This window comes from Canis aureus, chromosome 18, assembly GCF_053574225.1.
Source record: "Canis aureus isolate CA01 chromosome 18, VMU_Caureus_v.1.0, whole genome shotgun sequence".
Taxonomy (NCBI): Eukaryota; Metazoa; Chordata; class Mammalia; order Carnivora; family Canidae; genus Canis; species Canis aureus.
In genome coordinates, this window is record NC_135628.1 from 14,326,971 (window position 1) to 14,353,052 (window position 26,082).

General features: G+C 35.5%; 1 protein-coding gene across 6 annotated transcripts in view; it reads left to right on the forward strand.

Moving 5' to 3' along the window:
- Positions 1-26,082, forward strand: part of DPY19L1 (dpy-19 like C-mannosyltransferase 1) — a 142,154-nt gene that overhangs the window by 62,514 nt on the left and 53,558 nt on the right. For 5 of the 6 annotated variants that reach the window (XR_013356561.1, XM_077856221.1, XM_077856220.1 and 2 more), the window contains exons 11-21: positions 3,021-3,107; positions 5,307-5,366; positions 5,909-5,989; positions 11,000-11,101; positions 16,059-16,130; positions 19,518-19,567; positions 20,855-20,879; positions 21,776-21,895; positions 23,326-23,500; positions 24,346-24,445; positions 25,596-25,721. Coding sequence is in view for 5 of the 6 variants with exons in the window: in XM_077856221.1 (XP_077712347.1) it covers positions 3,021-3,107; positions 5,307-5,366; positions 5,909-5,989; positions 11,000-11,101; positions 16,059-16,130; positions 19,518-19,567; positions 20,855-20,879; positions 21,776-21,895; positions 23,326-23,500; positions 24,346-24,445; positions 25,596-25,721 (998 nt within the window). In the remaining variant the exon portion in view is untranslated. The remainder of the gene's footprint in view (positions 1-3,020; positions 3,108-5,306; positions 5,367-5,908; positions 5,990-10,999; positions 11,102-16,058; positions 16,131-19,517; positions 19,568-20,854; positions 20,880-21,775; positions 21,896-23,325; positions 23,501-24,345; positions 24,446-25,595; positions 25,722-26,082) is intronic. The other variant, XM_077856222.1, reaches the window with a different exon arrangement.

The following is a 26,082-nucleotide window of genomic DNA, read 5'->3' on the forward strand; positions in this document are numbered from 1 at the left end:
CTAACTTGTTTCATGGTAATAGGACAGTTTAGACTTTTCTGAGTAATTTTTGGTAACTTTAATTTTGCTAGGGACTGTCCCTATCTAAGTTTTAAAGTTCACCAACGTAAGTCATTCACAGGGTTGTCATATTTTTTATAGCCTCCTAAAATACAGATACTCAAGACAAAAATACTAAATAACTTGTAATAATCTCTGCTTTATTCTGTACCTTTTAATTTCTCAATTTTTTGCTTTATTGACTTTCAGATTTTCTTCCTCAAATTTAAATTCACTGAGGTTTTTGAGCAACCAGTTGTTTGTCGAACATTTTCTAGGTCCTAAGGAAACAGCAGTGATAAAAACAGTAAAAAGAAGAAAAAAAAAAAAACCCTTCCCACATGGAGCTTACATTCTAGTGTACAAAGAAAGCAAATATGTAAGATAAACAAGATAAACAGTTACGTTAAATGTTAGTAGGTATTACTGAGGAGATAAAACAGGCAAGGATTGTGGGAATTACTGAGTATGTAGGGGAAGTCAGAATTGAAAAGGGTGCAAAGACAAGGCCTCACTGAGAAGTTACATGGTGATAGCTAAGGAGTTGAGGTAGCCAGCCACTGGGTTAAGAGAAGCAGCAAGCATAAATGCTCTGAGTTTGTGAATGTACCTGGTATGACCTAGGATGTGGAAGATACAGCCGGATTGGAGTGAGATGGGAAAGAGTAATGTGAAGTGAGGTCCCAGGTATTAGTGGGGTAGGCCCTAGAGGGTCTGTAGGTGTGTGAAAGGCTTTGGCTTTCCCTTAACTTGAGAATCAAAGCCTTTGGAGGGTTTGAGCAGGGAAGTGGCCAGACTGGCTGCTAAGGTCAGAATGGACCACAAATCTTTCTCTAGACCTTTAATACTCCCTTTTTAAAAAAATACTGCCTTATGTTTTTTCCTGAATACCCTTGGCATTGCTTTACCTAATTCTTGGTTATGGATCTGTTTACTCAAAGTGATGTTATTCTGCTAAATTTTGCTAAAATTGATTGGGAAAGTCTATTCTTAAATTTTAGTACTTAAGGGAAAAAGCTATTGTCATAAAATTTTGAGAATTTAGTGGCTTACTAATATAGTAAGTATAGGAGAATAATGTACCATGAAAAGTTCATTCCTGGGAATACAAGAATGATTTTGACAGCATTAGAAATTTTATTAATATAATTTATCACATCAGTATATTTTAAAAAGATAAAAAATCTGATCATTTCCTTTGATACTATAAAGGCATTTGATAGAAGTCAGTAGATATTTCTGATTTTAGGATTTTAATCAAATGAAAATTGATGGATAGTTCATTGAAATTTTAAATATATGCATATACTTCAACTCAGAAGCTAATAGCATCAAACAAAATGATGAATCAATAGAACTATTCCCATTAATGCTAGAAGCTTGACAAATATGCCTACTGCCACTCTTATTACTTAAGTTTGTTGCAAGAATATTAACATGAACTAAAAAATACATGAACTAAAAAAATACAATACATGAACTAAAAAAACAAGACTTTTAAAAGTAAAGGAAGATGATGAAATATTGTTTGCAGGTGATGTGATTTTGAATACCTAAAAAACCAAAATTAATAAACTAATTATTATGAGAAACAATGAAAGAGTATATTCATTTCTGCATACTTTTAACATTTTATCTATATGCAGTCAGAAAATGTGATGAGAAAAGACTCCTGATATAAAAGCAACAGAAATAATATACTTCAAAATAAATTTAATATGCAGGATCATCTATATGAAGAAAACTTTACACTCTGGTAATGAATGTAAAGGGACTCCTAAAGAAATGGAAATAATGTGTTATTTTTGGATCTAAAGATTCGATAGTGGACAGAACTCTAAATATGCTATGATGTACATTATCGAATAAAGTGGTTCTAATAAAAAGTCAGCCGTTGAAACTTAAGCTGATCCTAAAATTCAGATGAAAATTCTAATATATGGATCAAAAATAGCACTTCTAAAAGAAAATACAGATTATTTTATTTTTAAAAGCTTTTCTAATAATGGAAGACCTAATGGAAGTAAATGATAGATTTCACTAACATAAAAATTGGGAAAATAATCATAATACAGAAACACCACAAAGATAAAAATGAACTTAGAAAAATATTTACAACATATTTACCTGATAAGGAGTGATGTTTTCATAACATATAAAGAGAGCTCTTAAAGAAAATAATTAAAACCCAGTAGAAAAATGGGCAGTAGGAATAAGCAGTTCAGCCCCACAACAAAAACAGCAAGTAGAAGAGAAGATGCTGTGTCCCACCAAGTATTAAAAGAATGGAAAAGTGAAACAACGAGGCAACATTTTTCTTGTATGAAATAGTCAAACTTTTTAACAAATTGATAAAAGTGTGTAGCAGCAGCAGTTCTCATGTCTTACTGATGGGAGAGTAAATTGGTACAATATTTCTTATGACAATTTGTCAATATTTTTTCAGGTTTCAAAATGTGTATACCCTTGATCCATCAATTCCACTTCTAGTAATTTATCTCATGAGTGTGTTGACATGTATATAAGATACATACCTAAGGATGTTTATCATAACAGTGTTTGTAATAGGAAACACAAAATAACAGCAAAATAAAACTGGAAAGTACTTACCTGTTCACAGTAGTCTTTGGTAAGACTCCAGAGTGTTGCTACCAAATGAATTAGATTTGCTTGGATTCATATAAAAAGCTCTCTGAAACAAAGAATAAAAGCAAACAATAGCATAGCTTATGGGCCAAGTTTCCATTTGTGGTTTTTAAAAAATACAGACTGAGATTTGTATTCATGAATGTGTGGAAGGATGCACAGTAACTACTGATGGTGGCAGCTTTTGGGTTTTGAAATGTGGGATAGAATGTGGGCTGTTTTCATGGTGTATCCTCTTTTGAATGGTTTGCATTTCATCATGGCATGTGCAATTTTCAGAATAAAAATCAATGTTTTTGATGTGCATTAATTATATTTTTCTTGGATTTTTCCAGATATCTCTTGCACTTTGTTTTGTTTTGATGTTTGGAAACTCAATGTTATTAACTTCTTATTATGCTTCCTCTTTGGTAATTATTTGGGTAAGTGTCTCTTAAGTATGTGGCTATTTTTGAAACTAATGGTTCTCTAGTTTTTTACTCACTGGCTTGAAATTCGTGAGGGATTTTTGATAAGAATCATCTCAGGTATTTTACTGAATTCATGTATATGTGATAGAGTGCTCCCTTCCCAAACAGGAAAGAAACACAAACGTTAGTATTGGAAAACAGCATCTTGCCTTATACCCCTACTTTGCCCTTTCTCTTTACTTGTCTTTTCTGTCACCTTAGTCCAGGTTCATTTCAGAGGTTGTGTGCTTCCTTCTTTATCGTGTTTCCTCCCGTCTTTGCAGTTTTTCTCCTAGAGCTCCACTCTCTGACTCCCTTGCCTCCCCATGGCATCTCGCAGCAGTCTCCTGGTTTCACTGTGATCCAGAAGCTAGGAACCTTGGGCTCTTTTAGTTTTTTTAGTCATGTCTATTTGTGTAAAATATTTAGATGGTTTAAATCAGGTGATGATTCAGTTATATTTTGCTACATCACTGCAAAGAGCAGATTTAGATTATCCGGAGACTATGTTCTAGAATTAGAGCAAACGGTGAAAGGTCATCTAATTCCTTCTGCCACTTTTGGCAGGATGACTTTCTAAATAGAAGTCTTCCTAAATTTAAGGACTTCCAGAGATGGGTGTGCCTTTATTATTAGTAGATTTAATTCGCCATTACAATGTTCTGTTAAGAACATTAAGAGGAAAGAAATTATTCCTTTATTTAAAGTGCACATGCTTTAGCATGAGGCTGTTTTCCTGAAGACAAAAGTATGTTGTTTTGTCTTAAGTAAAATATATTCTGCTTCTTAAAATAAATAGATAAATAAATAAATAAATAATATATTTTATAATAAATAAATATATATATATATTTCTGCTTCTTAAATAATTGTTTAGGTTACCCAGATTACTTTGGCTTTCTTGATTCTTAGAACCAGTGAACCAATTGGGAACTTCCTATTCCTTTTCCCTTTTCACAAGTAACATTTAAGATCCCACTTCCCAAGAATATGCCTCTTTCCAGTCTGGGCCGCTACCCTTTTCAGGTTGTGTAGTTTGAGTATACGTAGTCACAGATATTAGCAGTTAGTATATAGGGATGCATAGTTTTCAGCAATGACAAAAAAAGCACTAACTGGGCTGTTGTACTTTGAGATTAATGATAGTTCTTACAGTCAGTGAATTCTCTTTGTAATCGGGAAAAGCAACGATGTACTCAGTGCTGCATTTTACGTGTGTACACAGGCAAGGCCTGCTATTACTTAGATTAAAGTGCATGATTCTTGATACTCGTTTCAGGTACTAATAAAATCTAACCTAAGTTCATTTGGCAGGAAGCTTTGATTCAGTCCAGTACCTACAATATATCAGGTTTTCTTTTAGGTGCTTGACGCTAAGGTGTGTCTTGGCTATGAATAAAGCATATTTATGTATATTTCATATTTGGGTGTATAAAAATAAATGACGCCAACAGTTATAGAATATAGAGTACGTATGCGTATTTACCTATAAACACACATCTGCCTATTTTTATTTGTAGTTATCTATTTGAAACCTAAATCTTATCACTTTTTGTGTTCTCAGATATTCAGAAACTTCTGAAAACATTTAACTTGGGTTCATGTATTTATGTTTTGATCTCCAACTGTATTTTTGGCAAGTTTGAAGTAGCTTTAGCTCTTTATGGGTACTATACTTTGGGAATCTATTAATTTCCTAGAGAGAGAGAGAAGATTTGGTAGAGAAATACTTAGTTGATCATTAAAAACCCCTTTGTAGTCATTCTAAGAGTTGATAATACTTAAAATCTTATGACTATAAGACACCTGTCTAAAATTCTGAAATTATTATCTACTATATATATATATATATATATATATATATATATATATATTATATGCTATTATATATTATATTGGTTCATAGGTAAATCAGAGATGTAAAATCAGTCATAGAAATTTATGTATGGTAATTCGGTTTTCAATTTTACAAAATCACTAACTGATCTAATCTGCTTTGGATAAAATAGAGCTATTTTGTAGAGTCAATGACCTTGTGCTGATACTATATGGAACATTGACAATGTGCTGAATTTTAGATTCTTGAGAGTCTTATTACATAAAAGTGTTTTTTGGTACTTGAATTTATGTATATAAATATTAACTGTATTCTATGTTGTTTTCTCCATGAAGGTTATACTGGAAATGAAACCACATTTCCTGAAAATAAATGTATCTGAACTTAGTTTATGGGTAAGAATCTATCTATTAGAATGCATAAATTTTTCCTTTTCTAAAATATATCATCAGTTTTATGTTTTACTTTTAAGGAAATTATCTATTCTTATGTAATGCAGGAAATCTAACAGCTTTATGACATAATTAAGACTCAATTTTAATGTGCTAAATTGCCCTTTTTATGTGGCAAGTTAAAATTAATATTGGATAGGTGAGGAATTCTAGTTTTATTTCTTTTATCACTCATGTTTTTTGGGGGAGCAGTGCATGTGTAAGAGACTATTAGTAGAAGGAGAACGTAACTGCAATTGTTGTGTAAATCTCCTATAAGATATCTTAATTTTGATAATATCACATGTGTTTTTATTTTTGGTGATAGCCCCTTGATTTTGGAGTAACATTCTTTAAGCTGCATTTTTTAGCACTTTTTTCTGGATATGGAGATACTTATTTCACATGTGATTAAAGCATTGATTAGTTACTTCCTCAGCTGTGTCTTAGGAATGGCTGTATGAAGTATCAGTTGATTTTTGTTTTGTTATGTTTTCCTTTTGTAGGTTATCCAAGGATGTTTTTGGTTATTTGGAACTGTTGTACTAAAGTATTTGACATCTAAAATCTTTGGCATTGCAGATGATGTAAGTGCATTTTTGCTTAAATTTGGAAGAATCAAACAGGCTAAGAACGAATTACTTGAGTTACTAAAGTACCACTATTAGAGTCAAATTCTAATATGAAGTCTATTCACTTATTATTTTGTCTATTTACGATAATAGAAAATAAATGTGACTGTGTGTAGTCTGTATTCTCCAATATTAATTTCTTGACACAATTTTGTTATTTTAATTGATCTTTTCTTTATCACAAAGATTTTAAAAATTTAAAGCAAAAAAGCTCTAGAGATTTTAGCTCAAATTTTAAGGTCCATTACAGTCATTTTTCTCTGGCTTCTTTATAATCCCCTTCAGTAACATGTCAGTATGCCATCTTCAGAGTGTCTGAAACTATAGACCATATTATAGTCTCATTCCCCCAACCCTGTTTCCAGGTCAGTGTTTGTCAAAGGTTTATTTATATGTAATTTAACCCAAGTTAGTCTTACTAAGAGAAAGGTTTTTGGTTGGTTGTTTTGTTTTGTTTTGGTATTTGGGTAGGAGAGAAAATGAGAAGAATTCTGTTTTATAACTTTAAGTATTCTTCCTATCCATAACTTTATTTTGCCTATTTTATTTTGATGTTTTAGTAAACACACTAATTACATTTTAAAAAAGAAGCAGCACCACAACCACAGAAAGAGTAAAGTAAACCACATATTTTTTTCTGTAATTTATTTTCATTGACTATCTTTCCTCCGTCCATAATAGATTAAAGCTATAGTTTTAAAACTGGGTTTTGTAAAGTTCTGGAATTTCCAAGGATTCTTCTGTAGGGTCTACTTCCCAACCCCCCTGGCGGGAGCCCCTCTTTCACCCACAGTAGTTTAGCTTTGATTTCTTAGACATTGGACAATCATAGAGCTTTTTGTTTAAACAAGGGAATTTCTTGTTTGAAAAAGATTGATAGCAATTGGGTTGTTCAATGGGCAATCTACAACTTGTGGAAAGACTTTTTAAAGCAGATAACTGTAGTCTGAAATTACTTATTCATTCATTCAATATGTACCTGCTATGTGCCTGGCAGTAGAACAGATCCTAGAGATACAGAATAGTAAGACGTCGTCTAGCGGGAGCTAGGGATGATATATAGCAACTCTAATACCATGTAATAAAGGCTGTGATAAAAACAAGAATAGAGTGCTGCAGGAACTCAGAGGAGAAGAGTTGGAGAAGGGTCCTGGAAGTCTCCTGAGGAGAGCTAAAAGGTTATTGAGTCAGCAAGGATGCAGAGAATGAACAGGAAGAAAAGGGAGACAGCCCAAGTTCTAGGTGAATGGAATCTGTCTCCTCACTGAGGGAAGACAAACCAGTTAAGGTTTGCCACAGCCCGATGTTGGAGCAGGACCAAACAAATTAGGAGTAATGTAATTGCAAATTTAATATTTCTAGAAATCTGATCAAGGATATCAGCTCATAAATTCTGAATCGTGACATTGGTCAAAGGAAAAGACTGCAAGGCCACACAGCCTTTAAGAAGCATTTCCACTCACCCTTCTCTGTTAAGAAAATTAGACACTTCCTCATTCTTTAGGAACCACGTAAGCCATTTCTCAGTATATCCTGACTTCCCCTCCCTGTTCCTGTCAACACTCTTCTTGGTAGAAGCCTGGGGTTGTCTGCAAGGGAAGCTCAGTCAGTACCATGACACACAGTTTTCACTGGGGGGCTGGTGACATAGGCATCCTCTGCCTGGCACATATCAAAATTCCAGACTCCCAGAAAGAATGTGGGTGCTCAGCGTAAACCAGTGTTCATATGATTTAGGTACAGTAAGCCACTACTCATTCTCACTTAAGGTGGTAGGAGCCATCTGTAATCCAAGTTCCCTGATGCCAGCTGGGCGCCAGCTTTGCAAGCAGGTTTTTCAAGGAGAGCAGTCAGGCTTGCTGTGTTAACTGTCATCCGAACATCAAGGTTGTCTCACATTTTCCTTTCTTCCACACCTTCTTGGGTCTTCATGAATCTGCATACCATGTCCCAGTCATTCATAGATTTATGGAGATCTTGGGCTCAAGGATCCCTGAGCCCATGTGTGCAGCCTTCCAGTCCACCGGGGAATGTGAGAACTGATTTACCCTCTTGTTGGTTTTCCCATTGCCAGAATCTCTAAAATTTCTAGCTAATCTGCTCTTCACTGGGCAAGCAATAGAACATGAGGCTGGCAAAGCTGTGAGCTCTCACCTTTCATTTCCTGCTGTTTGATGCTTTTTAACAGTACCTCTGAGCATAGATTTTTTTTTTGCATCCCGTCCCCAAACAAGTCAGTACCTTCTGGTAGCAGAGGTTCTGCTTTTCATGGCCAGCCCCACCCTCATGGAACTATTGGGTCTACCACCCCAGGGAAGTTGAGGTGCTGCTGATGGTGAGTGGGAAAAGCCCAGGCATGGATGCCACAGACACCCACTATTTCCATTCACTGTTCATCAGTGCTTATATGAATGAGTGCTTCTCAATTTGTTTTCTATTTAGTCGATTTCTAGAACCCGATATGGTTGTTTTGACAGTCTCATCCAATTGAATTGGTGTTATTGGGGGAGGGGATTTGTCAACTTCTTCCTCTGCCATGGGAAAGTCCCCATTTTCATGGATTCTTGAGTGTTGATCCAGCCTTGTATTTCTTGGATAACCCCACTCATGCACAATGTATTTGTCTTTCTATATATTGTTGGATTTGGTTATTAATATTTTTAAGGATTTTTGTCTGTATTTTTTTAAAGATTTTATTTATTCATGAGAGACACAGAGAGTGAGAGGCAGAGACATAACATAGGAAAAGGGAGAAGCGGGCTCCCTGTGGGGAGCCCAGTGCAGGACTTGATCCCAGACTTAAGCCGAAGGCAGATACTCAACCACTGAGCCACCCCGGTGTCCTTTTTGTCTGTATTTATGACAGATATTAGTCTGTAGTTTTATTTTCTTATAATGTTTGTGTCTGGCCTTGGTTTCAAGGTAGTGCTAGTTTTCTTAAATTTTTTGGAAGTATTGAATTTTACTTATTTATTTAAGAGAGAGAGAGCGCACGCAGTGTGAGGGCCAGAGGGAGAGAGTCTTAAGCAGATTCCCCACTGATCGTGGAGCCTGATGTGGGGCTCAGTCTAACAACTCTGAAACCATGACCTGAGCCAAAATCAAGAGTTGGTTGCTTAACTGACTGAGCTGCCCAGCTGCCCCCAATCTCCTATTTCAAAGAGAATTTATATAGAATTGATACTATTTCTTCCTGCAATGATTGGTGGAATTTGACAGTAAAGCCTTCAAGGCCTAAAGTTTTCCTTATGAGAGAATTTTCTACTACAAAATCCACTTTCTTTAGGAAGTTATTGAAAATCTATGTCTTTAGAGGAAACTACCCATTTCATGTATGTAATCAAATGGATTATGTTTTTTAAAAAAATATTGTAGAATTCAGTAGAAATTTCCTATTAAAATTTTTGTATGGATGTAAAATGATCTTTTACATTATTTTATTTATTTTCCTTGTTTGGATTCAGGATCAGTATTAGTCTCCTGTAAAGACCTGTTCTTTGAGAGTTTTTTTTGTGTGTACTATTTTTTCTGCTTTGTATTTGCTGTATTAATATTTTCAAAGTACCACCTTTTTTTGAGGCCTCTGGTTTTGCCGAATTTCCCTTTGTCACCAAATTGTGTTATCCTCGTTTCTTATGCCTTTGTGCTTGTTTTGTAGCTTTTACTAATGCTTGAGGGAAAATGCTTGGTTCTTTTGTTTTCAACCTCTTTTATTTTCTGATAAATGCATTTACAGCTATAAATTTCCCTGTTGATAGTGTTTTTTCCCTATGTCTTGCAAATTAACTATTTTGAGATTTTCTTTTTAGCCTGAAGGTTAAATTTTGTGCTACTTAGTTTTTAGCCAAAAAAGATTTTTAAAGTCATTTCTAGTTAGTCGTTTTCCAATTTTATTGCACTTGTGATTAGAAAAAGAATTGTATTATATCAATTCTTTGAGATGTATGGTGATATGGTATGTGAATATTTAAAAAATTTTCTTATGTTCAGAGGTAACATGTATTCTCTCTTTGTGAAGTTTGTATTTTCTATGAGTGTATTGATAATGCTATTCAGGTGTTATGTTAACATTTGTCTGCTCTGTTTTAGAGGGAAATATTTCACATTTCCAGTGACCACTATTAACTGGTCTATTTCTTCCTACAGTTTTTTTCAGCTCTTTATACATTTTGAATCTCTACTGTTAACTGCAGATATATTCATGACACATAGGACATTGCTTTGCTGTTCATTTTGCCAGAGTATAATGTCATTTGTTGTCTCTTTCCATGTTTTGCTTGAATTCAGTTTTTTTAAATGTCACCATTGCTAACCTAGATTTGTTTGGTTCAATTTATTTATTTTGTTCTCCTCTTCCATTTTCAACCTTTCTGTATACTTTTGTTTTAAACATGTCTCTTGTAGACCATAGGCTCCATGCTCAGTGTGGAGCCCAATGTGGGACTTGAACTCAGAACCCTGAGATCAAGACCTAAACTGAGATCACGGGTTGGTCACTTAACTGACTGAGCCACTCATGTGCCCCTCAGAGAGTCTTTTCAGTCTCCTTTTCAGAAATTGGAATTAATGTTTCCTTTCCTTTCACTTCATTGCACTCTGTCCCTGATGATTGATAGATGCCTGTGTGTGTTCCCAAGCCCACCCCTCCTGGTAGGCTCAGGAAAAGGAGATGTTGTGTAGCATTGTTTCGTCAGGTTTAGCACCCTAAGCAGGGAAAACCCACGGATAAAAAGCATTTGCTTTGTTGATGATGGATCGTGGAAAGCAGGGCGTTGTTGGAACTATCATTTGTCAGCAAAAGAAGGGAGAACCATGAAGTTGCAGCACTTTAACAGAAGCAAGCCTGGCATGGGAGCAGCAAGCTCTGCAATGTAGTGAAAGCTATTTATAGATACTATTAAAATTAAAGTGCATTACTACACTATATGCCGTAATCTAATGATACCTCACTTTATTCCTTCTTAGGCTCACATCGGCAACTTATTAACATCAAAATTCTTCAGTTACAAGGATTTTGATACATTATTGTATACCTGTGCAGCTGAGTTTGACTTTATGGAAAAGGAGGTAAGATGCGATTTCTAGTTTTCCTTCCTCAGGTTTTGGTCCATTCATTTTTTTCATAAAGGGTGCTCCTGTTATCTCCGCCTTTTTCCTGTGCTGTTACCTGTGGGAAGCAAGGGAAAGCAATGGCTTGGAGGAAGACGTTCCTTCTTACATTAGTATGGCGCCCCTGAAATGTATGGTTTGTTCTCATTCTGATAATTTAGAAGCAAGCATTCAGACTAGCAATAGTTTTTTTGCATGAGCAGTTCAAGTTGCCTATTTTCAGGGATAGCATTAATTCGGAGACTCTCTCAAGTTCTCACATTTCCATTCACTCAGTGGTTGTTTATTTGAATCATCTTATTGCTTTGAAATATTGAATACAAGTTTTTCATTCCAGCAATGTTTTTCTTTCTAAAATTGTATTCAGATGTTTAAAAAGAAACCACGGAGTAGCGTGGGGGATTGTGAGATGGAAGTCTGCAGTACTACTTGATGTTCTTGGACAAGCAACTCTCATTTTTTTTTTTCCTGTCATAACTTACTAGTTCCTAGTTGTATGCTGCAAAAAGATATTGTGAAGGCCAAATGAGATAGGTAGGAAGTACTTTGATATTTTAGTGATATTTTATATAAAATATTATTTTGCAGTAATCCTGAGAGGATTTGATCAAAGGGTTTGATTCTCAGGATTTGACCTGAGAGGGTTTGATTCAACAAATTGTGCGTGTGTGTGTTTGTGTGTATGTGTCTTTTTTAACACCATCGTTGTAGCCCCAATTTATTATGATATTTTATTATCTGTGAAACATTTTCCTTCAAAGCTATGTGTGTGTAGGTATTACACTGGTCAACAGGACTCTACTGACACCTTCATTTTCCCCTTGATCCCTGCTGGGTGGTTACCTCTGTGTTCCGAGTTACAGACCAGTGGATGATTGTGTACCACACTGAAAACTCTTATCAACCAGACATTCTGAATTGAGCATGTCCTGCAGATGTACTGTTTACTCCAGTGACTTGTCAGTCTTCATTCCCTGGTTCTGGCAAATTCTGACATATATGGATAATAAAAAGTATATAAATGATACTCTTGAGCCCACTGAAAGAAACCAAGGAAGAGTGTCTTGAAAGACGTTAAAATGCATGTTCATAGCAAATCAAGACTCCTTCAAGCAAGTGGTAAAGGAAGTAGACTACAGGGTAAACATCAGCAGAGTGTTAGGCTATGGCCAATGTCCTTTGACATTATTGAGGATATTCATGCCACTATAACCTGAGAGTATGTACCATCAGTTAAGTGATAGAAGAAATTGTTTATTGAGGCATAGCATGACTTCCGTTAATTTGAAGAAAATAGCAAAGCTGTTTCCAGCCTGCTATTCCTCATCTCCATTCGTATCTTCACAGGGACTGTGCTGTAGAGACAGTATGGTGCCAGTTCAGAGAGTGTGCATCCATTGTATGATACATCCATACACTGGGGAAAAGGGAACAGTTTAACATGATACTGTACTGGTATGGAAAGACATGTATAATGGAATGAACAAAATGGTATGATCTTATTTACCTATAATTAACACACATAGAATAAGGTGTGAGAGAGGAAAATTTTAACAGTGGTTTTTGGCTGGAGAGATAATCAGTGATTAACTTTTTTTTGTAATTTGCATCTTTAAAATGTTCTACAATAATCATATTTTAATTGTATTCTGCTTTAAAATAAAGTAAAAGAATGAGGGAGATCTTTCCCTTCTAGGTATGGAAATGGTTAGCAACAGTGCTTAAAGTACAGGGATACTAAGGCATGAACATTTTTATGGCCAAAAATAGATAATGCTTGGATAGTCCCATGAGTATGTACTTAACTATGTTTATGTGTATGTACTTAATATGAAAGAAGAAAGAAGCACAGATAAATGGATAAAAAGTGCATTATTTCAGAAATATTATTTGAAAAATGGGATTTGGGGTGAGATCCCTGGGTGGCTCAGTGGTTTAGGCCCAGGGCATGATCCTGGCGTCCCGGGATCGAGTCCCACATCAGGCTCCCTGCACGGAGCCTGCTTCTCCCTCTGCCTGTGTCTCTGCCTCTCTCTGTCTCTGTGTCTCTCATGAATGAATAAATAAATAAAATCTTTAAAAAAAAAGCTTTGTGTCACATTATGCAATAAACTTCAGTTCAGTTAATTAGTGTGTCAAAATTAAATGGAGCTTGAAAAATAAATTTGAGGGACATTTCAACTAGTATTAGCTTCATTTTGTAGTGGGCATAATAGCAGTGCAAAATGCATATGAGAATCATTAATAGATTTGACTGCATATGACATCTGTACATTAAATATTGTAAAAATTAAAAAGCAGATGATTAACTGGGATGATTCTTGCCATAAATATAACAAATGAAACTAGGAATTAATGTATTGAGTTTAGGAGATTGTCCAAATGTATAAAAAGTTACCAAGGACTCTTAACCCTTGCCCACCACCAAAAATACATCCCTACTCCCATACACATGTGCAGAAATGGGGGAGGCATGTGAACAGACAGCCCATTGGGGAAGAAATGCTGATAATTGATTAAAATTGATTGTCTTATTTTTTATGCATTTTTTGGCTTTTACAATGAGCACATATAACTTTTATGCTTAGAATAAAATGAAAAATTAATAGAAAAAGACCTTGTAATTCCAGTAGCACACATGCATGTACACATGTGTACCTCTGTCCCTGTGTGGTTTGTTTCCTTTGCATTTGTTCTTGTGCATACCCTCTCTCTGCTGGATCTTTTAGTATTGAGGAAATTATATAATTTTATTTCCTTTATATTAATGCTTTTATATATTAATTCATGTCCCTTCTGTTGGTTTCCTATGGAGAGTCATACTCAGTCCCTTCTTGTCTCCACTACTCCTCCCCTCCCCTTTTCTAATTTATTGTAATGCTATCATCAGTGACATTATTTCCTTCCCAAATATCCTCCACTCAGTCCCATTGCATCTTCACTGTCTGCACATGCTATTCTCTCACCTTCATATCCCTGTCCTTGTCATAGTTCTGTAGATTGGTGTTTTTCGTGCTGTATGTTCTGTGATTGAGGAAGCCTCTTCTGCCATTTCTCAATTGTGTGAAGCTTGCTATCCAGTGGATTCCTCACAGGGGGCTATAAGAACAATAATCCCTGAGTTTTCACGCATCCTGTATTTTATCAGTGGCTTTTAAATGTGGAGATCTGGCTAGATATAAAATATTTGGCTCATGTATTTTTCATGGAGTGTCTTAAATAAATTAACTTCACCCTCTTCCGGCTTAGTGTTGCTGTCAGAGTTTGATGCTAATCTCATTTTTTTTTTTAAAGATTTTATTTATTTATTCATGAGAGACACAGAACGAGAGAGAAAGCGAGAGAGAGGCAGAGACACAGGCAGACGGAGAAGCAGGCTCCATGCAGGGAGCCCGACGTGGGACTTGATCCTGGGTCTCCAGGATCAGGCCCTGGGCAGAAGGCGTCGCTAAACCGCTGAGCCCTCAGGCTGCCCTCTTTTTTTTTTTTTTTTTAAAGATTTTACTTATTTATTTATTTATTTATTTATTTATTTATTTATTCATTCATTCATTCATTCATTCATTCATTTATTTATTTATTTATTTATGAGAGCAAGAGAGATGCAAAGGGGGAAGCAGGCTCCATGCAGGGAGCCCAATGTGGGACTAAATCCTGGGTTTCCAGGATCATGCCCTGGGCTGAAGGCAGACGCTCAACCACTAAGCCACCCAGGCATCCCTGATTTTCTTTAAAAAAAAAAAAAAAATTAAAAAATACTTTTCAAATAAAGTTTTGGCATACAATTTTAAATTTGAGTTTTAGTTAAATTTTGTTAAATACTTTTGATGCAACTTTGACATTGCCTTTTTAAGGTAAACACCAGTATCTCACAACTTTTTTTACGTTTATTTTTAGTTGTTATTAGAAAATGCCTGAGTTTTTTAATAATAAAATACTTCTGGTTATATAATTTTTGCTTAAGTTACTTCTAAAAATTTACAAAATAGAAATAAATATATTTAAAAATTAAATACTATGCAAATGTTAATAAAAGTAAATGATAAAATAAAAACATAAAAAATCTTTTAATGAGACTTCTAACTATGAAGTATGCATTTTTGGTTAATAAATTACCAAAATTACTTGTCTAATACAGAATAACAAGCAACCAAAGTGGGCTAATGAGAGGGAAAATAAGAAAATGCTACTTATACTTTATAGGATTAAAATCTACCAGTGCTTCTAATGTTGTTAAAGCTAGATTTCTCCTGATTAACATATTTGGGGAAGTGTACATTATTTAACTCAATAGTATAGGATTATTTTTGTGAGGGTAAATATTGGTGGTAAGCAAATCAATTGCAGCTTAGAAATTTCAGAATTATTTAAGACTATGACTTGAAAATGATTGAGAAATATATAGGATTGGCAATGTTTAGGATTTTGTTATTAAATGTTTCTGTAGTTTCTTATTAAGAAAATATAAAAGTTTTTATTTATCTTGTAAACATGGTCATTATTTTGTGTGTATGTGGGAGGGAATCATGTTTAAGATTTTTATCTCCCATCAAGTGGACAGGAAGAGCTCATGCAATTTAAAGGAATTCTACTGATCTTAGGTGAATATTAAGTCGAGCTGTCTAGTTAGAAAAGTAGTGTGCAAAAAGTGAACAGTAATCTTTCCATTCACATCTTATACTTACAAGTGTTATACTATATTTGTTCATGTTTTCAAATCGACATTTTGGGTAAGCTTGTTTCTATGGAAATATATCTTCATTTTTATGATGGGAGTCAGTGGGTATATTGGACGAACCCTAAATGGGTAAATGCTCTACTTACACTTTTTAAACTTCACTTTGTTCATTATTTGAAATGAAATTTTGTCTGAAAATAATATTTTCTTCTAACAAAACATCTCTTTGAATTTCAGACTCCACTGAGGTATACAAAGACATTGTTGCTTCCAGTTGTTCTGGTTGTGTTTATTGCAATCGTTAAAAAGGTATATGTCTATCACTTAAGGGCTCTTTCTTTTTTAAAAAATTATTTATTTATTTTAGAAAAAGAGAGAGTGCTAGCAGGGGGAGGGGCAGAGGGAGAGAGAGAATTTCAAGTCTACTCCCCCTGAGTGCAAAGCCTGATGTGGGGCTTGATCTCATGACCTTGAGATCATGACTTGATCTGAAATTGAGAGTTGGATGCTCAGCTGACTGAGCCACCAGGAGCCTTTTAAGAGCTCTTTCTTTCTCTTTCTTTCTTTCTTTCTTTCTTTCTTTCTTTCTTTCTTTCTTTCTTTCTTTCTTTCTTTTTTAAGAGCTCTTTCTTATCATAAAATACTTTCTTGTTCTACATAGTAGTTAAGTATATTAAATTACATGTTAATATGACACAATATTTTATATGGATTTGTTAAAACATATTCCGTATTTTCTTACTAATAGCCCTTGATGAACATTTACAGGCCTTAAAAATATTCTATCTGCCAGCATAAAATAGACATAAGAAAAAGATGGCTCCAGTTTTGGTAGTCATATATTTTGAAAGACATGATCAAAGAGACTATATTGAACCAGATACAGTTATTTTTGTCTTTGTAAATTATTACTTTTAGCTTTATGTAATATTTCCCTAAAATATTTAATATATGCCATTCTAAGTCACTTATGCATTTCTCAGTAACTCCTGGAATGAGTTTCTTGTTATTGATCAAAAGGAAAAAAATAGAATATTAACAATGTATTAACCAACATCGATAAAATTGTTAGACTCCCAACTTGGCTTTGATAATGAAATTCTATTTTTTTTTTTTTTTACATTTTTTTAGCATTATATTTTTGTGCCGAAATTTATACCCTTTTAACCATCCACATTGTGAATTATATCTTGCTTTTCTACAGAATGGTCCACAAAATATGCAGAATTAAAATATTACTAATGGAAAAATAATTTTTCATGACAAATGGTGCAATTTCTCATCACCAAACCATTTCTACATATATGCATAAATATGCACAAGTGTACATGCGTGAGCAGATACATCATTTACACATGTGTAGACACACACGTCTTTGCCTCTATAAACTTTCTTCTATCTGACTAGGACCCAACTGATTGTTCATATATAGCTTATCTACCTCGTGGTTTACCATTGAAGAGTTTTTCCTCTTCTGAGTTACTTTTCATAAATTACAATATATCAGCATTGTTTTTGTTTTTTGTTTGTTTGTTTGTTTGTTTTCTTATGGTAAGAGCATATGTAGTTTTATTTTTTTTTATTTTTTTTTAAATTTATTTTTTATTGGTGTTCAATTTACTAACATACAGAATAACCCCCAGTGCCTGTCACCCATTCACTCCCACCCCCCGCCCTCCTCCCCTTCTACCACCCCTAGTTCGTTTCCCAGAGTTAGCAGTCTTTACGTTCTGTCTCCCTTTCTGATATTTCCCACACATTTCTTCCCCCTTCCCTTATATTCCCTTTCACTATTATTTATATTCCCCAAATGAATGAGAACATATAATGTTTGTCCTTCTCCGACTGGCTTACTTCACTCAGCATAATACCCTCCAGTTCCATCCACGTTGAAGCAAATGATGGGTATTTGTCATTTCTAATAGCTGAGTAATATTCCATTGTATACATAAACCACATCTTCTTTATCCATTCATCTTTCGTTGGACACCGAGGCTCCTTCCACAGTTTGGCTATCGTGGCCATTGCTGCTATAAACATCGGGGTGCAGGTGTCCCGGCGTTTCATTGCATTTGTATCTTTGGGGTAAATCCCCAACAGTGCAATTGCTGGGTCATAGGGCAGGTATATTTTTAACTGTTTGAGGAACCTCCACACAGTTTTCCAGAGTGGCTGCACCAGTTCACATTCCCACCAACAGTGTATGAGGGTTCCCTTTTCTCCGCATCCTCTCCAACATTTGTTGTTTCCTGCCTTGTTAATTCTAAGCCCAGATTTAAATCAGGTCAGAGAAGTTCCAGTCTTTAGCAAAGAGCAGGTGTGATATTCTCTTTTTTCTTTTAAGAGTAGGTGAATTCTGTAACTGCAAGTGTTTTAAGAGAATGAATAAAGATTAATCTATAATCAACAAACAGATGATAGACTCTAAAGGTTTTCTGATTTGTAGTTAGTGATTCTGTGTTAACACATTATATATTTGTAGAATATTCTGCACTATAATTATTGTTCATATTACATATTTATACTCTCCCCGAACATATCACACATACAATGTTATTTCCCCTGGTTATTTGACAGCCCTGAAGGGTACATGGATATTATTATCCCCATTTTGACAGATGCAGCATTAGAAGATCAGAGAGGTTGTTTCCGGGCTCACATCATGTCCATTAAAAAGCAAGGGAAGAGCAAGAATCAGACTCTGCACCTTTCCCTCCTTATTGAGTGTTATGTAGTGTTCAGTTTTGTAGTCTCACAAGCTTTTCAAACCTGATGAGTTTATGGTCAGTTTCTGCTAGAAGCAAGAAGACTCTGTGCTTCCTTTACACTTTTGCACACTTGATGTGGGTGTGCACCTGGCAGGTAATCAAAAAACACCAACATTGGCAATTTAGAGTACATTAAAAAGACAGCAATCTGGATGGCTGGAGATGACAAGAACAGTTACATCGGGTTAAAAGAACTGGATGTTTGACTTGAAAGATTCAAATGGAATAAAGGGTGATTATTTTCATATATTTAAAAGCCCGCCACTTGGAAATAAGATTACACTCACTTTGGCTCCTTAGAATCATGGCCGATTCTCAGGGGTAGGACTTCTGACCAGAATTGATCTGGACTGACTAGGAAAGTGTTACAGACTCAAGCCTTCCAAGAGGTGGATTAACACCAGTCAGTGGTGTCATGGTGGACACCCATGCTGGGGATAGGATTTCAGATGAGATAACCTTCCAGTTGCTGCTAAATATGCAAACTCAGTGTTTGGTTGGTTGTGCTTCTCAGCCTCCCACCTAGTTGCCCAGGTATGTGTATGGATGCTGAGGGAGAGGCATTGCCAACAACCTGGGTATGTTGAATTCCCTGAATGTGAGTTAGAAGCCAGAAGGTCAGGTTGCAGGGCCTGGAAATGCTTTCTAGTTGTTCCACCTTCTGGGAGACCATTTCATCCAGCTGAGCCTGTGGCTCATTTACAAAATGAGGATAATGCTATCTACCTGAACAGAATTGTTGGGTATTAGATATGATCAAGGACTGTGCAAATGGAAGATTATGGTGGTGTAATTATTTCCTGAGTCATCTCTTATCTCCATATTTCTTCTATTTTTAAGTAGAAGTTTGAAAGTTTACAAGATACTTTAGTTGAAATATCATTTTCCCCAAACAGCTCTTCTAATGTGCTAAAAAATTTACTTGCAGATTATTAGTGACATGTGGGGTGTCTTAACTAAACAACAAACACATATAAGGTAAATATGCTTTTAATCATTTTGTTATTAAGTAGATATTTAGAGTGTATTAATTTTATAGTTCATATTGCATACTCAGCATTTGATAATTGATGTTTTCGATTGTCATTCCTCTTTGCTTTTCTCACTCTTCCCTATCTGTGCAGAGCTCAGTACATCACTTATTCACACCTCAAATTCCATCTGTACAATCTGACAGTAGGCCTAGTACTTAATCTATACTTGGAGGACACAGCTTCGTGTGTCAGCTTAGCAGAAAAGATAAATTATTCTGTTGATGGTTTTAGGACCAATGGACTATCTTTTGAGAGAAAACCAAAGAGATATAAAACTAATACCATATTTTATGTTTTACACAAAATAAATTCCAGATGGAACAAAGATTTAAATGTAGGAAAAACCAATAAATGAACATTTTTTAGGAGATAAAACAGGAATGGAATAGGAGGGATTATGGAGAGGGGCACTGAATATGGGAGTCAAGTGCCTGTCTGATGTTTGAGTAAGATTAGTCTAGTGTGACTGGAGCATGGTGATCAAGAGGGAACATGGTAGACGATGAGTTTCAAGGATGAGAAATAGAATGACGATGTACAGCATGATAAGGATTTGAGAGTTTATTCATTGAGGGGTTTTAAGTAAGGGATTGGTATGACTGGATTCCCCCTTGGAAAAGCTAGCTGGCACTGCTGTGATGATAATTGAAACGGGATGGCAGGGGTGGGGTGGTGCAGGGTCAGAGGCAGATGTAGGGAGAGTATATGGGTCTCTAATCATGTATCCTTTCTCAGGAAATTAAAATTGTCAAGTAAAACTCATGGGGGAGTTTTGTGGCTATTTGTATATTCTAGAGCTGCTGCTGAAAACATGTTTTTTGTGTGGTTTCCTAAATTGTCTCTGTAGTAGCTACAGTTTATGAGGAAGCTCAGAGACAATGAGAAGCAGGCATATGGAAGTATGAAGGCTTTAGGATTCCCTTCACCCCATTCCCTACCTTAAATATCACCGGGGAGGTACCTGATAACACCACGGCGTGTCTTTCGTTGGCCCAATAATTGTCCATGTAGTCAAATGTGCAGGGTATGCAACATTGTCATTTAAAAAAATCAGCTGGCTTTTAAAAGATTGTGACACCAATTTCCATTCATAACTGTTAGCTATTTTTATTTACATATATATGTCCTTTGAATGTTATACAAGTTGTAAAATTCGTTTTTGTAAGATGATGCAAATAATTGAAGTACATACTTCAGTAATGATTCAATAGTATTTCTTATTCCATTTCAGAAAACACCAATTTGATCACGGAGAGGTAAAGATTCAGTATTACTAAAATTTACTTTGTTTTACAGTTTGTATGTATTTGGACTTTTCTTTCTAGTTCCAGTTTCTAACTATTGGTAACTGTCACTTACCGTATTCAAAATGGGCCTGTGTTTTTATGAGACTATTACAAACGTGACCATTTGTTAAAACATTTATGTAGGAAGCCCATTTGGTCTGTTCTGATCATCTTCACAGTGATCCAGTTTATTGTGTGATTGGTTGCTGCTCCTATCGCCTGGTGATTCCACCTGTTTCTCTCTCCTCCCTCCCTCCTTCCTTTCTCCCCTCCCCTCCCCTCCCCTTCGTTTCCCTTCCCTCTTTCCTGACATGTAACATGATGTTAGATTCAGGTGTATAACATAATTAACTGGATTTGTATACGTTGTGAAATAATCACCACAATAAGTCTAACATCCATCACATAGTTACCAAAAAATTTTTTTTCTTGTGGTGAGGACTTTTAAAATCTACACTCCTAGCAACAGCCTGGTGACTATGGTTAATAGTACCGTATTGCATATTTCAGCCTGGTTTTGATGATTGTTCCAAGGCAGAGCTCTGGGATCTTAAACAATACTTAATTTTGTTTACCACTTTCCTGTCTAAATCTGATGGTAACACCAAGGTAGATTCAGAAATGTGGGCTTTATTAACTCTAGGCTTAACTCTGAGCAAAATTCTAGAACCGCTAGCTGTAGTGACTCTATAATTTTAGCTTCTAATAAGATGGAGAAGTTTGAAAGTGAATTTTAAGACTCGTTTAGTCAGAAATCAAAATATTGTCACTAAGAAAAAGTACGCTTTTCTAGATATTCATCTATTTAACAATGTATTAAGCTTCACAGATCGTAGAAGTGAAAAAAAATTTTCTCTTTCTTTCAGCTAGTTTATCATGCATTGCAACTGTTAGCATATACAGTCCTCGGTATTTTAATTATGAGACTGAAACTCTTCTTGACACCACACATGTGTGTTATGGCTTCCTTGATCTGTTCAAGACAGGTAAGATGGTTGTCATGTTGGCATTGTAGCTGCCATGATTGCTTTACCCCTCTTTTGTTACTGAATGGCCCCCAAATCATATTGAATTACTGAAAATTCTTTAAATTATTGTAGTTAAAGTTTTTTGTGGTTTTGTATTAATCTTTCCTAAAGGGCAAAGACCAAAGCAGTTCATTTATCCTTCTAACTTCTAAAATAATCTTTGGCATACAACAAATACTCAAGTAGAACACGCTAAATTTATGAGTGACTGCTACAGATATTGATAGAAAACAGAACTTCACGGTAGAAATAACTTTTTGTTGTTTTGACATTCCTACCACAAAGAATTCTAACCAATGGTTTCAAGTTGCAGTTACTTCCAAATATATGTTTTGTTTTGTTTTGTTTTGTTTTCAGTATCAAGCTTAAAACTTCTTTTTTCATTTCAGTATACATTTGTATGCACTTCCCTGACTTTTTAAAATTTAGTATAAGCCATTTGGATATTTGCTACTTACTTTTCCTGGCTACCTGCCTTCTTGCTCTGTATTCACAGATTTATGTTTCTCTATAGTGCCACCTTTACATCAGTCCATTAGCCAAGATGCAGCAGCAGTACCTCTTTTAAATTTAGCAAATATTTATGAAGCATCTGCACTACACTCTAGGGACAAGGGTAGGTTGGTAGATAGATAATCCAAAAAGCAAAAAAATATGTATGCCCTCAAGAAGCTTCAATCTGGTTCTACAGACGTAGAGAAATTAAGGAGTGAATGATAGGGACAAAGTGTTACTGTTGAGTGTGGACCATTTAACTGGAAAAATCAGCCAATCTCATGGTTCCCAATCAGGTTATTGGTGTTGCGTTAGAGAGGCATTGCTTACCAGAGGAACCTGGAGATGAAGCCACTCTTCCTGACTCTTCCAGGCTGGGACAGGAAAGGAGGCTGATGGGAAGCCTTGCATCTCAATTTCCAGCCCGCCCTATGACTGAGAGTAGAAAACCTTACTCCAGGCTGGCTTCACAGGTGTGGGACCTCCACAAATGCATGGGGCCCCCTCCCTCAGAAGGACCCTGCACCTACTTGGATGCTCTTCTGTTTGTCTCTTGAACTGCTAAATAATGTTTGAACAAGAGGCCCCATATTTTCATTTTGCATCGGGCCTGGCAAATGATATAGGTGGTCCTGGCTTTACTGGAACATGCAATCAGAACACAATGAGAGAACAGCTTCCTGATTTATACCCCACCTCTATAAGGTTAATGGCAAAAGTCTTTTAATCCCTCTGGTCATTGTTTCTGGAACTTTTTCTTAGGATAATTAGTCCTCCTAGGTTTTTGCTTTTTGGTTTATCTACAGGAGACTGTATTCCTCTCTGAGAAGAACTTTTCTTATTGGATACAGGCTGCTGTACAATTATCAAATGTATTCTTCATTTGGTTTCAGCTGTTTGGATGGCTCTTTTGCAAAGTACATCCTGGTGCTGTTGTTTTTGCTGTATTAGCAGCAATGTCAATACAGGGTTCAGCAAATCTCCAAACCCAATGGAATATCGTAGGAGAGTTCAGCAATTTGCCACAAGAAGAACTTATCGAATGGATCAAATACAGTACTAAACCAGGTAAGTTTTCCCCACAGTTTTATGTACCACTGCAAAGTTTTAAACCCACATTACTTCCAGTGACCTTACTCTAAGCAGTGCTGCTTCTAAATTATTCAGGAAAAGAGAGATGTCAATCTTATTTAAATGATTTGCAAAAGAAATGTTATATATATTTTCTTAGTAATCTATTTTGCTATTTTCCAGAAATTCTAATGTTTTTTTTTTCAAATGTTCCCAAAGTTTGACATGGCATGATTTGTTTGTTTTTTTTTTAATTTTTATTTAAATTCAACTAATTAACATATAATGTATTATTAGTTTCGGAGGTAGAGGTCAGTGATTCATCAGTCTTCTCTAATCCTCAGTGCTCATTAATGTGGTATGACTTAAAATAATTTTTGTTGTGCATATTTTCCTTGTGAGTTTTTAACCTTAGTCCTGCACATTCCTTCTTGAACTAATAGAATAGACATTCTATTCAAGGGAGATTTTGTTATCTGAGTATCAAATGACTGAATTTCAAATCATTTTCCAGAATTCCTTGGTGTTATAAAACTTTCCTAGCCAATCTGATACTTATTTCCTAGAAGCAGGAAAGATTTCTAAGATGTTACAAAAACAAACAAACAAAACCCCAGAAATCTTCACTGATGAAAGAAGGAGGCTCTGACTTCCAAAGCCAAGGGCCTGATAGCCATTTTACCAGCCAGCTGACTTCAGTTGGGTTCTTCCATTGAATCTTTAAGTCCTGAACCTCTCTGGGCCTCCACGTTCTCATCTGGGAAGTAATGGAGTTGACCAGAAGGAGACCCTGATTAACATTCACTGAGTGCCTTCCTAAGACTTCCTTTCCTGCTTTTCAGACGCAGTCTTTGCAGGCGCTATGCCCACAATGGCAAGTGTTAAACTCTCTGCGCTTCGGCCCATTGTGAATCATCCACACTATGAAGATGCAGGGTTAAGGTTAGTATACAATTTTCACATTGCTCAAAACAAATTTCTCACACAACTAGTGATGAAGGGAACCAGCAAAATAATGAGAAGTGTTCCAGAACACTGGTGAACAGAGATTTCTAGAGTTAGGGGAGAAAGCAGTGCTGAAATAAGAAGGCTGAATCAGAAACAAAACTGGTAAGGTTCCATTGGGCAATAAAACAACAACCTTTGGGGGTCTCTTCTCTACTAGGCAGCAAAACGAAATCATAGCCTGTCCATCTTCTACAGGCAAAGAGGGCTACAAGACACCCAGGTCCTTATTAGTCATCACTATCCTTAAGCTCCCCAGAAGATTTATGATCCTCTAGCTTTTATTTAAGGTTTCCTTTTGGCTATTTGTTCTTGAATTCTAAGAAGGCAGTTGAAATGGAATCCCATTCAAAGAGGGTTTTATTCTGATTTTCATCCATATTGCCTACTAGAATGATGTTGATTTTTGTTTTTTATATTTTTCTTGAGAGTATTGTGTTCTCTTTGAAAAAGATGTAGGTTTAAATTTCATGCAATTTCTAGGCTAGGTTAAGCTATTCATTTCCTAAGTAATTGGGTGAATCTTATTAATCTGTTCTTTTGTGTAACAGTGAAACATATTTTATAAATAAAAAATCTTTTTCAATCAATTTCAGTAAGCTTATATTTCTAGAACAATTGTGCTGAATAAGTTTAGTTGTTTTGTTTTGTTTTTTCAATCTAGGAATAAATTAATGCCAATTATTGCCGCTGTCAAAGCTGGGACTGCATGGCAGCTTTAAAGTAGTCTGGTAGCCACGTTTGTGGCTCCCCCCCTGTCCATGCACAGTGTGCCTTACTCTCATGTATGATAAGGTTATGGAGAATACAAAACAAAAACGAGCAAACAAGCAAAAAGATTGAATTTGGAAATGAAGGGATGCATTCAACTAAGCCTCTTCTCCCAGGACTCTTGTGCTATGTATGCTTCTACCTTTTTCTTTTGACCTGCCTAATGCCCCTTAGCAGGAACTCTGTGAAGAATGTTCTCTTGACCTGACTCTTCTGTAGAGTCTTTCTTCTTATTCCATTCAGTGCTTTCTTCCAGATAGCTTGATTGCATCCTTTTAATCTTGAAAATCTTCTGCCCAATTATTTTTCTTTAAAGAGCCAGAACGAAAATAGTTTACTCAATGTATAGTCGAAAAGCAGCTGAAGAAGTGAAGCGAGAATTGATAAAGTTACAAGTGAATTATTACATTCTAGAAGAGTCCTGGTGTATAAGAAGATCCAAGTGAGTATTTAACACAGTTAATATTTTATATTCATAAGACATGAAAAATTAATTCAGTCTTATGGCAAGTGCTTTACTCGTTATGTGTGAGATATTTATAACATTTAGCATGGTATAAGTGGAAAAAACTGTTTAGATCATTATTTGAATTGGAATTCTTTCCTTTCTAGTCATTATAAATGTTTCTCTCATAATGATTTGCATGTGTATGCTACCTTAAAGGTATTATATTGGCATTGACAATTTCCCAGATGGCTTATCTTCACCTTGAATGTTTTTTAAAAACTTTCATTTAAAGTTGGATGTATTTTAAAGACTTTTTAGAAGACTTGCAGAGTCTGAAACCAAATAATGGGGCATC